This window comes from Poecilia formosa, unplaced genomic scaffold, assembly GCF_000485575.1.
Source record: "Poecilia formosa unplaced genomic scaffold, Poecilia_formosa-5.1.2 Scaffold79, whole genome shotgun sequence".
Taxonomy (NCBI): Eukaryota; Metazoa; Chordata; class Actinopteri; order Cyprinodontiformes; family Poeciliidae; genus Poecilia; species Poecilia formosa.
This window is the reverse complement of record NW_006800018.1, coordinates 1161373-1174925: the sequence shown is the minus strand read 5'-3', so window position 1 is coordinate 1174925 and position 13553 is coordinate 1161373. Positions and strand designations below refer to the sequence as shown.

Here is a 13553-nt window from a genome sequence, read left to right as displayed (position 1 = left end):
AGACCAGAGGAAGCCTCTAGGGGTGACAAACTGGATACGTGATGAGAAGCCTCAACGTGCTGAAAACTATTTTTGAAGGATCAATAGTTAAAGGTGAAAGAAATGTCAAAGAAATTGCTTCTGAGTGTGAGAACTTTAGAGAGTGTCGAAGGTGAGAAGCCAGAAGGCAGAGAAAAGAAAGATGAAAGACAAAATATGAGGAAAACAACTGTTTTGAATTCTGCTGCCCGTCCATGTCTGGTTTGATTTTTAGAGAAGGTCAGTAAATACACACGCATGCTGTGAAACACACCATGTGAGGGCAGATAAGGGGAGCCACAGCGATCTGATACTACATTGTGCATTAAAGCCACGTAACCAGTTCTGTCAAGAAGGGCGAACCGCAATCTCTCCTGCACAACGCCGATGACCAAAACGTCTGATGTTCCCAACTCTCACATGCGTCCAAAATTCATACTTTCATATTTAGGCCTCTAATGTTGACTTTGACACAATGTGCTTTTGTTGCTATGACTGTTAGTTCAGTAATTGATTTCCTGTGGATAACAGAATGATTCTTGTGCTTTTTTTTTTTCTAGTCCTCAAGACAATGTCTGATACTTGCCTCATATGTTATAAGGATGGAAAAAAAAACTTTGTTTTCACTTTCCAGTACCTGTGGCAAAACCTAAACCCTGGGCTGTTTCATACAGTACATAACAATACATAAAGATGTAGATATGTATGTGTTATTCATAAATATCTACAATATGACCACTACAACTCAGAGACACCAAAAAATGCTAGTCAAATCCAGCTTTAATGACTTGGTAATATTATTAGGTACTCTATGCAACATTATTAGTTATTCTGTCTGTTTAGATGGAGATTCACCCTCCTCAGTAAAAAAATAAATAAATATTTGACTACCTTGGGGCACTCATGGAGGTTTGATCTTTCTTTCCTGGATGGTACGTCAATACTTAAATATGGAAAAATACAATATGAAAAGAGAAAGGGACGGCAGAGCATTGAATTAGCTAATGCAACTCCGTGAATTCACCCCAAAACATACAAACAAGCACCTTAAATCCAAGACACAAGATGTGTCAGGACGTGTCGCATGTTCCAGAGCCAGGACAGAACTCTCTATGTAATGTTTCTGAGCATCAAGAGAAAGATACGGTATCTGTTATTTTAGATTAAGTCGCGTCGTTTTAATCAAGCGCTGAAATTAATGTGAGAAGAATAGAAGGGGGCACAGCGAGAAGTGAAGGGTCTGGGCGAGTGCTTCAGGCCATCGAGGGAAAGAGATATTTTCAGTCACTTCCAGAAGCGAATGAAGATTGACAGCTTGACTCTGCGTTCACAGGCCTTATTACCATAAAGCTATTTATTAGGCTGATTTTCCAGCCTGGGAAAAGTAGACACAGCAGAAAAGAAGCAGAGGGGGTCGGCTCCGTGGGGGGAAGGCTGGTAGGAGGTTAAGGGCACGTCACCATGGAAACAAAGTGGGATATTGAGGAGTGATTTGGAATAGTGGACATCCTTTTACAGGTGGAGGATAGGTATCGTGCATTGGGCCAAAGGTCAGACAGGAGTATCACTTCTTCTGTGTGAACTGTGGGGGATTATCACACCAAGATTGACTCGAATGTGTCACGTAGGTTTATGATAGTTAAGTAGGAGGTGATTCACTAACCTCCTCGGTCCCCGTTTGCCGATGCTACACATATTTAGCATTCATTTGGTGCGACTCTGTAACAGCTTAGCATACAACTACAACCCTAATCCATGTTAACCCCCTAGTGCACCAACACTTCCTGCAGCTCTTCATTAGCACTAATTAGGGTCGTACTGCTGCACATGGCAGGGGGCTGCTGATACCTTTCTCAGAGCTCTGCTGAAACTGGTCTTTACATGGAGTTCGGTTTTCAAACTTGGGTTGTACCAGCGTTCACCAAACAGACTCTATGCTTCATCAAATAACATCCACCAATAACGAAGTTCAGTTTATTGAAACTAAATGTGTAAAATGTAAAGAGACCCCAAAGTTCAACTAATACGAGAAAACACATTGGTTGTGAGGCTTGGTGAAAAAGTTGCCTATTTGTAGAAAGAAGTTCGGGGAATTGAAGCAAGTAGGGGAGAGTAATTCTCTGGCAAAAGCTTCTCTGGCGCCGTTCCTTCCCATCCGACGGATTCACTGGGTCATTTACAAGGAGGATGTGATGTAGGATGGATGCGTTTCCTGGTAGCTCTTGGCTACTCGTTTCAGAGAACTGAATATATAGGATAATACAAAACCATGAAGCGAAATTAAGTGACGCACCTCAAAAACCTCAAATCTTCTCACAGCTCACTTTATTCCGCTGGTTCCTGAACTCCATTTGTCCAACAGGCAACGACGTGAGCGAGGGAAAACGCGACGTGTACAGATTTTCAATTTGTCATGATGCAACGTCTGACTTTAGCCAAGTAATATTTGAGCTGTGATATGGATTTCATTTTAATATTCATTATCATTTCACGCCGAATCTTTGACCGAGGTATATAAACATAACAAAAGCAACATGAAACGGTAAGGAAAGTGTTAAAGCACTCCGAGCTAATCCCACTGAAAGGCATAAGAATGGTTGTGGGGCAGATGGAACGAACAAAAGATCCTCCGTCACACTCCATGAGCGCCGAAGCTGGGTCAGTTCTGCTGCGGTGAGGGTTAGGGGTGCTTGTAGACGGGTTAAAGGTCACAACTTTCCTGCTGACCCCTGAGTCATCAACACACTTAACCCCTTCATTTGTGATCGACTTCTCATCCCGGAGCTCCCAGATGAGTGACGATGCCATCGCTGTTAACACACTGCAGTGCAAGTTGCTGAGAGAAGGGGAGTGTGGGGATAATTGATGTACTCCTCCACTGGGGAAAATGACTTTTTTGGCTCTTTTGCAATGCAAAATGAAGAAGGGCTGTATGATATATTGATTTAATTGATTCAGGCATTAATGTAAGAGTTCGGAAAATGTTCATCATTTCCGGAAGCATAGGTAAGATGCATTGCTTGTACGTAAAAATCTTCTCTAGATTTACCTTTGAAATCAACAACATGATTAGGAAACTTGGAGGTTCAGATTGAGTAGTCAGGGTTTGTTTACCTCCAACCCGTTTTCTACTGCTGGCTGGATTTGCTCCCTTTCCAGGAGAAGAATGGCTCATCTTGTAGGAGGAAATAGCATGACTTCACACACTGCTTTTGTTTTTTTTTTTGTCTGCCAGATCAGATTAATTCCTCCGGAGAACATGGTATTGACCCCGGGAATCAGGGATTGATCCGTTGCTGGTGGTAAAACAAAGAAGGCTGATGTGCTGCAGTATGAGCTACAATACAATGAGCTACAATACAATGAGCTACAATAAAATGAGCTATAATGTCTTAAAGTATTCACACCTTCTGATTTTTTTTACACATCATCACACATTACAACCATGAACTGCAGTTGAAAACCGGCACAAACACATTGGCACATTGTTGTTATTAATAGAGGGAAGAAGATATGTTTGTTCTTTTTCTTTAAAAAAAGTCCGATCAGAGTTTAAGGGAAGATGGATGGAGCTCCATCCATCTCCAACTGGATGGATGCCTGCAGCTTTTCTTCTGTCATGGAAGAAAGCTGCACATAAAACTCAAGACTGAAACCTCCAGCAGGACAACATGCAGCCAAATCTACAGCAGAATGGCAAAATCAAATCATACTAAAACGTCAGAATGGCCCAGTCAAAGTCCAGACGCAAATCTAGTTTGCAATTATTAGCAAAATTTGAAAATTGAATAGTAGGACTTGTAGCTGAAATAGCAGCACAAGGCGATTCTACAATTGATTTTATGATTTTTAAGCATTTTAAAATCTATTATTATGCCTTGTTTTATTTTCTTTCCACTTCACAATAATCCTACATTGTCTTAAGTTTGAGTAAACTGAAGTGCTATGAATACTTTTGCAAGGCAGTCTAATATTGTACTTCATTTCATGGGTTTCGGGGGGAGCAGTATTTCACCCTCATCATCAGGGCAACACAGAGAGACTGTAAGCAGTCTCTGATTGACCTGTAATGTGCTTTTGGGTGGGGTTAGTAGCTGGTATTTGTAGTGTTTAAAAGGATGTTATGATTGAGTCAGGACTTTTTTTTTTAAAATAATAATACCGTATTATGGTGTTATTCCTCGTCAAAAACGTACCTGGAGTGTCGCGTGTTTGAGAAATCCTTTAATCTCCCATGGTAGATTCCTTCGTTGGGGGCGTCTAAGCGCTTCCTTCCACTATATGCTGCCTATTTCCTCAAAGCTCCTCCTTGGAGCTGCAGTCTTCAGGTGAGTTTCTGCCTCACAGAGAACCCAGCGCTCTCCCTCCCCCACTCGGCTCCTTCAGACTAGCAGCAGCAGCAATAAGCAAACGCCTGGTGGAGCTGTAGCAGAACTCATCATACAAACAACTTACCAGTCCAAAGCTAGTACGAACCACTAAAAACGGCATAATGGAGGAGCATTGTCGTAATCACGTGCTGAAGGAGGAGTGTCAGAAAGATTAGGAGTTTCTTAAAGAGACAGAGGTCAATTTCAAAGGCGTGCACTTGCACATTTATTTTAAGTCATATTTGATACATAGAGTCACTGGAAATGTTATTCTCTGTTTTGTTACTTTGTGTAACAAATAGTGACTCTCTCTTTGTCCTAGCCTACTCTCTTTAGAAATGAGGATTGCAAAGCTACAGAATTTCTTCATTAGAAATGATTTGTTTGCTGTACACTACTATTGAACATCTCAATGACCTCATGGTTGAGGTCAGAACAGTCCGGACTGCACCGCTGCACCACTGCATGCTACCTCCATCAGAACGAATGAGATCATAATGACACCCTTACAAAGTGAGCTTAAAGCTGTTATTTTCTATCCTCACTGAGATGCCACAAACAGTCCTTCTGAATATGCAGCTGAGACTTCTCAGTGAGTCTGAGTGTAAAAAAAAATAAAATAAAAAAATACACCATACATAGAGCAAAAAAGGCGTCTTCAAGGAAATGACTCATTTCGTTATGCCAACTACAAAATTCTGTTGCGTAGCAGAGTGAAACTCAAACTCGCCCTTCCAATTTGCAACGCAATGAGAAGAATAACAATGACCAGATATAAAGGCAGAGTAATGCGGCACAGCAGTGGCGAGTTTAGCTCCAGATGATGAGGTGAAGATGTTTTTTTTTTTTTTTTTGAATGGGATAAAAGAAAAGAAAATTGCAAATGGCACCCAGCCTGCTTCCATCTGAAACTGAGTGGTGCCATTCTCTGTATTGGAGGGGACATCATTTTCATTCATTCCTATAACTCAGTCAACCACAGGAGCCAAACTGCATTATCATACTCATCACTGTGGCTTAAGGCAACCGTCCTCCTAAAACACTCCAGGAAAAGAATTGAGCCACACTGACATTTGGAATTCCAATCATCACCACATTTTCCTCGTCCTTTCTCTTTGTCTGCTAATCCGATGAAACTCGTATCACATAATCTATTAACATCACCATGAAATCACCAGGTAAAACCCTGACTGTTACGTCTCAACTCAGACGTCTCAGTCATTATTAGGACATGCAGTGCAAGTCTCCTGTTTTATCCTTCTCTCTCTTTACCTTCTACATCTCCGTTCATCTTTACTTCAAATGCTGCCTAATTTTCATTCCATGCTCAGCTATGTAAATGTTTCTGCATATCATATCAAATCCAGCAGGGAAGCTCAGAATGCTCTGCTAAAGTGCCTATATGATCAGGTAAATCTGGTGGTGAATAAATTAACATTTTTAAACATCTTTGTAGATTTTCGATGTTGTAAGACAGAAGTAACATATATGAAGCTTAATTCAAGGTTGTGCAGTTGCTTGTAAAAGCTCCTGTCTGTAATAAAGACGAGGACCTTGTATTCCCATCATTCATAGATTCTGCTATGCACTCATAAAGATTCAATCATCCTGCCATTCAAGATTCCTGGAGCAGCTCCAACTGACATCAGCCTGACCTACTTTCCTTTTAATTTCTATTACTTTCCAATTAATTTAGTAAATCTGACCTCATGCCACCTCTTGGGGCCACTCTGCGTTTAGAACATTTAGCTTTCATTGACAACAAGATATTGATGTCCTGGTCAGCGGTGCAGATTTTATTCTGTTCATCCCAAAACATAGTCCATATTCTCACAGAAATGACAGCACACATTGTTACTATATCAGTTCCTCCAGGACTTCATGTTTGTTTTCATTTTTTTTTTCCATTCAAAATCACTGAATTTTGCTTCCTTTTTTTTTTCTAAAAATACAAATCAAGACGTTTATTCCCAACGTTTCACAATATTATGCGATTCCTACACGAGCAGCAAATATCAAGCTCCTCAAATCTGATTTATAACCAGGTTGCAGCAGTAATGTGGTCTGCAGAGACGGATCAGAAAGTGCACTGGCTGTTTGTGAGAAGTCTGACCCCACTGTGAGTGATGGGTCTGTTAGGCTTGGTGCCATCTGAATGTGAGGTCCAAATCCCTCCACCTACTGTTCTCCACCGGTTTGTCTGGCCCACCACCATGGAAGCCTCCCCAGTCATCACACATTCTCTTTCTACCCGTCTACAAAGCGTCTGCTGCAGCCGCAGCAGCAGCGTCAACACAAGCTCAGCGAGAAAGGTCACATTTAATGATCCCGGCGTCGTGCTGGCGCTGGAAGCCGCTTTCACAGGAAGTGCGGGGTCCGCGGGGGGAAACGGTGTCTGTGGTCTGCGCCTCCCGCTGACTTTGAATTAGCATGCATCTCTGCGCATTTTGTGTATCTGCATCTGAGGTCCGTGTAATGCGGGCGACTGAGAGAGACGGTGCCGGGGTAATGGCTGGGTATCTACAATGGCAGAGTCGAGCAGAGGAAGAGGGCATTACGGGGGACAACTGCTGGTTTCTGGAGGTTGACTCACACCATGAATAAAGATGCTTGTCCTCACAAATAGCTCCCCAGAAATCCATAAATAATGTATCTGTACCAGTCAGCCGTTCGAAGAAAATACAAGGGAACCACAACTACTGCTAAGCTATCTTTTCCGTTTCTTGCGCTGTTCGTTTTGCGCTCCCACTCCTCTGCTGGAGCCGACTGCAGCCACGCAGCGCATGCACTGACATCAGCATTGGCACCAAACATCCCTCGGTTTTACATTCAGCCGTATCCCGGTGGGCACCGAGCTGCTGGTCTTCCCTCAGTTTTGTTCTCCCAGAAAATATGTTTTCTCACAAACAAAGTGAACAGGCTTGAACGACATGAAGCTCTGATTTGCACCTGAAAAACAGCCTGCTGGCACTTTGGTTTTGCACAAATAAAAGTCGGTCGTGAGCTACTTTTTGAGGGATTTGCATATGGAAATAGCAAAATTGCCGAATACATGCATGCAAAGAGCTGCCAAGTCCCTGACAGTTCTAACGAGAGAAGAGCAGAGGTGAATCTACTTGACCTCCGCGAAAGGACAAATGGCCACATTAGTGCCTGTGAATTATTTTACATATACACACAAACATATAATTACACAGCAGAGGAGCAGAGCAGCAGGCGGCGCCTTCCCCAGCTGCCCAGAAACCCCTGCTCATGTGGCGACTCTTGTTAACCACTGGTTTGTCACTAAACAATGTAGCTCAGCGTTCCCAGATGTCCCTGTTCCACGCAGCCGCAAAGATCTGCTCCTCCACTACTTCTGCTTTAATACGTCCCACCGACAGGAAGCAGTATTAAAGGCCCTGCCTGAGTTTCATTGATTAAACTTTAACAGTTTGGAGTTAAAAGAGCTAACTTACTGTTTCCTCCATGAGTTCATTGTGTTTTGCATATTGATTCACAAGCACAAATTTCCTCCTTCGAGAGATTTCTTCCTGACGCCTGCTCCGTGGAGAACACCTGTCTGAACACCATTTCTCCTTTTCTTTATCAATTCTGAATGCAAAAGATTGTTTGTTCATTTGGATCCTCATTAGCCATTGCTGTATCAATGGCTACTCTTTCTAGGGTCCACAAAAAACAACAACAACAACAACATTAATTAAGACACAAATTAATGCAAGGACAAGACACGAGGACAAATGCACTATCTGCTCCATAACTCAGCTATTGTCTTTCAGTATTTGGCAGATATTCAGTGTTACTGTGGGTTGTTTCAATGAGCAGTGACAGTTAAATATCACAGCAGTGGATGCAGCAAGTCAGTGACTCAATGCAATATCCTGGGGTTCCTTAGATAGAAAACATTTCCTAGTAATTTCCATCATAAACAGACAAACATGCACTGTTTGATAACTAGGATTGATTGAAACATATGTATTACTGAATTTACCTTGTGTCAAATGCCTCGAGGTAACATTCGTTGTGAACTGGCGCTATAAATGAACTGAACTGAATTTTAAAGCAACTTCATGGTAACAAGACAGTTTACAGTGAGCACAGGTTTAAATGTAGTCTAAAATGGTTGTTTTGGTCAAAACTTCATTTTCTCTTTTCTGTCGATAAAACCAAAATACATGAATGAGCTGCTAAAATGTAGTTTACAGTTTCAGGGATTCTGTCTGTCAGTTCTTTTATAAGCTATTGTGATCATGGCCTACTGCAGCTAAGATACTGACTACACACAGATAATCTCTGAAACGCCACCTAAAACTAAGTAGCTGCTCCTCCGCTGTTGAAGCATTCATTCTTTGCAAGTTCTTTGCTATTAAAATTTTACCAAAACAAATTTGTGTTAATTTGTGAGGATTTTTATTTATTTTTTTTTTAGATTTGAATCAATATTTGTGTAGAGAGCAGCAACAGCAACCGTAAAGAAATCTGTTTCATTTCGAACTATTTCTGAAATGTGCTCAGCTAAATAAATAAGATTTAACTAGTTATTAAGATATTCTAGCTCAGCTGTGTTTTTTTCTTTGTACTTAAAAGAAAACTAAATCAGTATTAGTTCAAGTATAATGTCTAAAACTTTAAAATAGAGTAAAATTAGTCTAATCTAGGAAGTTTGTCTGAAGCATTGGGTCTGTGACTGAACTAAGAGATGGATGGAAACTTAAACTGTTGTTCTAACACAGAAATGAGTTAATATATTAACCTATAATAGACATATAGACACATCAGACTTACTGTTTGCTGTACTGCACATGGTTAACAGCTAACTGGACTGGAATATTCACTTTAACTCTAAATATTAAGGTCAGATTTGTCACCAATTTCAAGAAATTCATAATGTTGAAATGTAAACATTATTTAAACGTTACATTAGGAAAAATATAATACTTGAGAACATTCTATAATTTTAAGACCTAATATTTATGAATCTTTCAACACTTTTTTATGATGTATGTATAAAATATGGCTGAATACATTTCTAAATGGCTGTGATTAAAAAAAATGAAAAAGTGCTTATTTTTAATTTGAATAAATTCAGTTCTTTAAATGGGAAACTCTCTCAGTGATTTCCTCTTTATCAATGTCACCACTTCAGCACCCCTAAAAAGAAATTGAAGGCTATTTAGCGGCTGTCAGATCTCATCAGGAATATTCCTGCTTAGTGGTTGTAACAGAAAAAAAATAAACCCAACAGAGACCATGCAGAAAGGAAGAGTGTTAAAAGAAGCGATAGATAGAAGAGCCAGGTCCAGCAGACTGCTGTAGTGTTGTGATTCCATGTTTGAGTGCATTGTCCATTATTTCCCAAATTGGTTATTGGGCCTCATTGATTTTCTCATCGAGCCTCCCTCTGAGCTGCAGGTCAACCGACTCAAGCTGTCCGCCGACTGTCCTGCTATACAGCTCTTCGCTTGGATACCCACGGTTTGACCACCAGAGCCCCTCCTCCCCCAGATGAATCAGCACATAATGGGCAGGGAGATACATCTCAATTATGGTTTATTATTCTCCTTTTAAATACCCATATGGAGCATCAAGACAAAGATGTAAAATAACAAAAACAGCTGCTATATTGATTTTTTTGTTGTTGCTTGTTTTGTTGTTTGCAGAAATTTTGATTTAAGTGTTTGCTTATCAGTCTGGGTGTTTTCATGTGGCCAGTCTGCGTCCTTTCTTGTAATACAAAAGCCTTTTATTCTTCATCTCACTGATTAGCAGAACTACTTCTCGTGCCTCACTCCTCATTTCAACTGCTTGGATTTATTGATGCCATCACTGGAGGAGGACTCTGCCTCTCTGAGCTCTGAGCAATATGAGCCGGGATCCACACGGGGCACGGCTGTCTATCAGCCCGCCAGTCGGAGCTGATCCGCCTCAGATAGATTTCCCTCAATGGATTCATTGTCCCTCATCGTCTCTCGTGCTTTCTTTCTCTATAGATCTAAGGGAACCAGCCCCATGCTCAATCTGCACTCCATTAGAGCCTGAGGATGGAAAGAACAAAAAATTTTAAAAAAAAAAAAGGTGTGAGGGTGTTACAAGAGAAGCTATACAATGAGGCAGAATCAGGGCTTCTCAAAGTTAGGTACAAAGGCGGGTAGCTGGGGCACTTATCAAAGGGCAAACGTTACTCCCATCTGTAACAAAATACAGCCACAAAAGAAATGCTACTGGTTTGCTCTTCACTATCAGTTAATGTACACAAACTAGGAATGAAACTGTTACCTTTACGGCAAATAGTATGTCCAATATATACAGCACTCACCTGGCAATGATGTGTGCGTGTGTGTGTGTGTGTGCGTGTGTGTGTGTGTGTGTGTGTGTGTGTGTGTGTGCGTTCTTGTATTTGCTACATTGTAAGGACCATTTGTCTAGCACATACCACGTTGTGGGGACCAATTGCTCCTTGGGGACCAAAGTCTGTTCCCCTCAAGGGATTATGTTTAGGAACAAGGTGTGAATAGACTTTTAGGTTAGGTATGTAGTGGTAATGGTTAGATGTAGGGTAAGGGTGAGAGCTAGAATGTAGAAATGAGTAGAAGTCAGGGCAAAGTCCCTGCAGAGATGGAGAAGCACATATGTGTGGGTGTGTGTGCGTTTCATTGGTATTCATTGACATGGAATCTAAGCCAGTGTGCTCATTACAGCTGGCATATCATGGTGTTGACTTAACCCTTTGTACAAATGTGAATGGTAAACAATCATGTATAGTGCGTTATCAATTCCAGAGGACTCCAGAGCGCTCGACACTTCATTCAGTCATTCACACAGAGATGGCAATATGGAAAGTCGCCATAGTGTGATACACTGCCATGCCCTGTGACCACCACCAATGTGTACTGCTCGAGACAACAGAGGCAGATGGAGTGGAGATCAATCCAGCAACTTGCCTATTGCGGGATTAACTCCTACCACCACTGTCCCAATGCATATATGCAGTCAAAATAATACAGTAGCACACAGTATGGATATAGCACATGAGGTCATTAACCCTCCAAAGTATGCACACCTTGATACCAATAAATAAATAAAAAAACAGGCATTTGGGAGTTCCACCTGAACAAGAACCCACTGAGCCACTGAGACTGAGGGAAGGAGAAACCCCGTGGCAAAACTTAAGCAGAAGTGACAGCTTCAGGCCAGCGCAGCTGACAGCGGACAGCTTCATTTAACAGAGCAAATAGGCTGCCGTTCATGCTTCTGCTGTCTACCAGGTACAGCGGTCTCCCCGTCACGTTTCTCTCACAGCCTAGATCTCTTGAGGATGGCATTTGTTTCCTCTATCAGAAATTTTCAACAGGACAAAGAGGTAAGAGAAGTAAAGGACATGGAGTGGAGTTTTTTCAAATGATCATGTTTCTCAGTGAGAATCCCACCAGCCCAGTGAACAGGGGAATCAGGAAGGAAATGTTGAGGTTTATTCTCATTATCAATGTGAAGTGAAAACACACAGTCATTACTGATACCCTGTGGACATATTGATATTGAATTCTGTCACCAAATCCAGTTAATATCCATTAACCTCATGTGAAAAAACTCTCATTAACTTTTTTTCTGTTGACAGAATCTCCAGCACAGTTCCCCAGTCCAAACACAACGAGCTTTGCTTTAAACAAGCGCTGCTGTCACAGCAGGTGAAGATGTGAAAACCGTCTGAATGGACTCACCGTTGGAGCCTGTGAAGTTTCCCCAGTCAAGCAGCGAGCTGTTAAAGGATGCCAGAGACTCGTTGAAGAACACGTCGGTGCCGTTGGATGGGTTTCGGATGGTGTCGGTGAACAAATTCATCTGCAGCAGGGTCTTGATCAGGTAGCGCAGCATCGTGCCCCCTAGAGGGACCCGCAGCCCCCCTTGCTGTGCTGCTCCCTCTCACTTCGTCCTGAAAGTGAATGTCTCTCCAGATGAGTCTCCTCTCCCAGCTCTCTGCTGCTAAGATGTTTCCATGCGTTGGAAAAGATACAACAGAAAAGTGTAAAAGTGTGTCAAAAAAGAGAAATCAAGTTGGTCGTAATTAGTTGTCAGTCGGAAGTGGGGGAGTGGGTGGTCCAGCTGGGGGTCCCCTCTGAGCCTCGAATCGGGGCTGCCCTCTTTGTTTCTATTGTTCTGGGATAAAATAACTTCACATGCTGTCTGCCGTCACACAACAGCCTCTTGCCGCTGTAAAAGAATCCAGCGATGTGATGATGACCCCTTCGGATTGTTCTCCACTCCACAACCCCTCCCTCTAGCTCCTCCTGTGTCCCTCCCTCTCTCCCTCTCTCCCTCCTCACCTCCCTCTCTCGGCGATGGGGTCCCCGGGGGGACGTATAGGACTGGAGGGGGGTCCAGAGGGGAGGTAGAGAGCAGGTGTTGTTGGCAATAAATGTTTAATTATTAGATTCATAATCATCCCAGGAGGCTGTGAATCAGGGTGGCTGAGTAAAGGGGCTTGAAAAGGCTTACAGTCACCATCTCAGCCATAAACGACGCACATTCAAAAATGTCATCCGACACGCAGAAGCGCTCACTTACACGATGTTTCAAGGGAAGGCAAATATGGGACAAGCCAGACTCCTGCTGTGTGCGTTGAATCTGTCACATTTCCCAAAACAAATGCATCGCCTGACAGGAGCTAAATGTGGATCCAAGTTCCACTGGATAAATTTGATGCAGTCAGCTGGGTTTCCTCAGTGACAAAACTTTTACCAGGTGACATGATAAACCAAACTTCACTGCAATAACCCAAGTGGAATTAACTCCGGAGGCATTCTCATGATTGGATTGAATTGGTTATATAATTCAGTATATTTATTGGATTTTTTTCTTTCTTTCTTTCTTGTTTGTTGGTAAGTTTTTACTCAGATGTTGAGTCCAAAAGGGAAGCTGCTTTATTAGGAATCTGAAATAATCTTTTCAAAGTATGTTCTTTTAGAAAGTCTTTCTGTAATACTAAATGGCAAGCAAATAATTATCAGCATCTGAATATGATGTGAGGTTACAAAGTGACAAAAGCAAGCGTTAAATGAAAGCAATTCATATGCTTTTGTGTTGACTTTCCATATTTTGCCACATTGTAACCACAAACTTAAGTTTATCTTCCAGAAAAGTATTTAATACACCAGCAAGATGTAACAC

At 41.8% G+C, this 13553-nt stretch overlaps 1 protein-coding gene across 1 annotated transcript in view; it reads right to left on the bottom strand.

Moving 5' to 3' along the window:
- robo3 (roundabout, axon guidance receptor, homolog 3 (Drosophila)) overlaps positions 1 to 12602 on the bottom strand; it is a 264138-nt gene extending 251536 nt beyond the window's left edge. Inside the window, exon 1 of the mRNA XM_016673590.1 lies at positions 12107 to 12602. Coding sequence (XP_016529076.1) covers positions 12107 to 12260 — 154 coding nt within the window. The 5' untranslated portion in view covers positions 12261 to 12602. The remainder of the gene's footprint in view (positions 1 to 12106) is intronic.
- Positions 12603 to 13553: the final 951 nt, after the last annotated feature.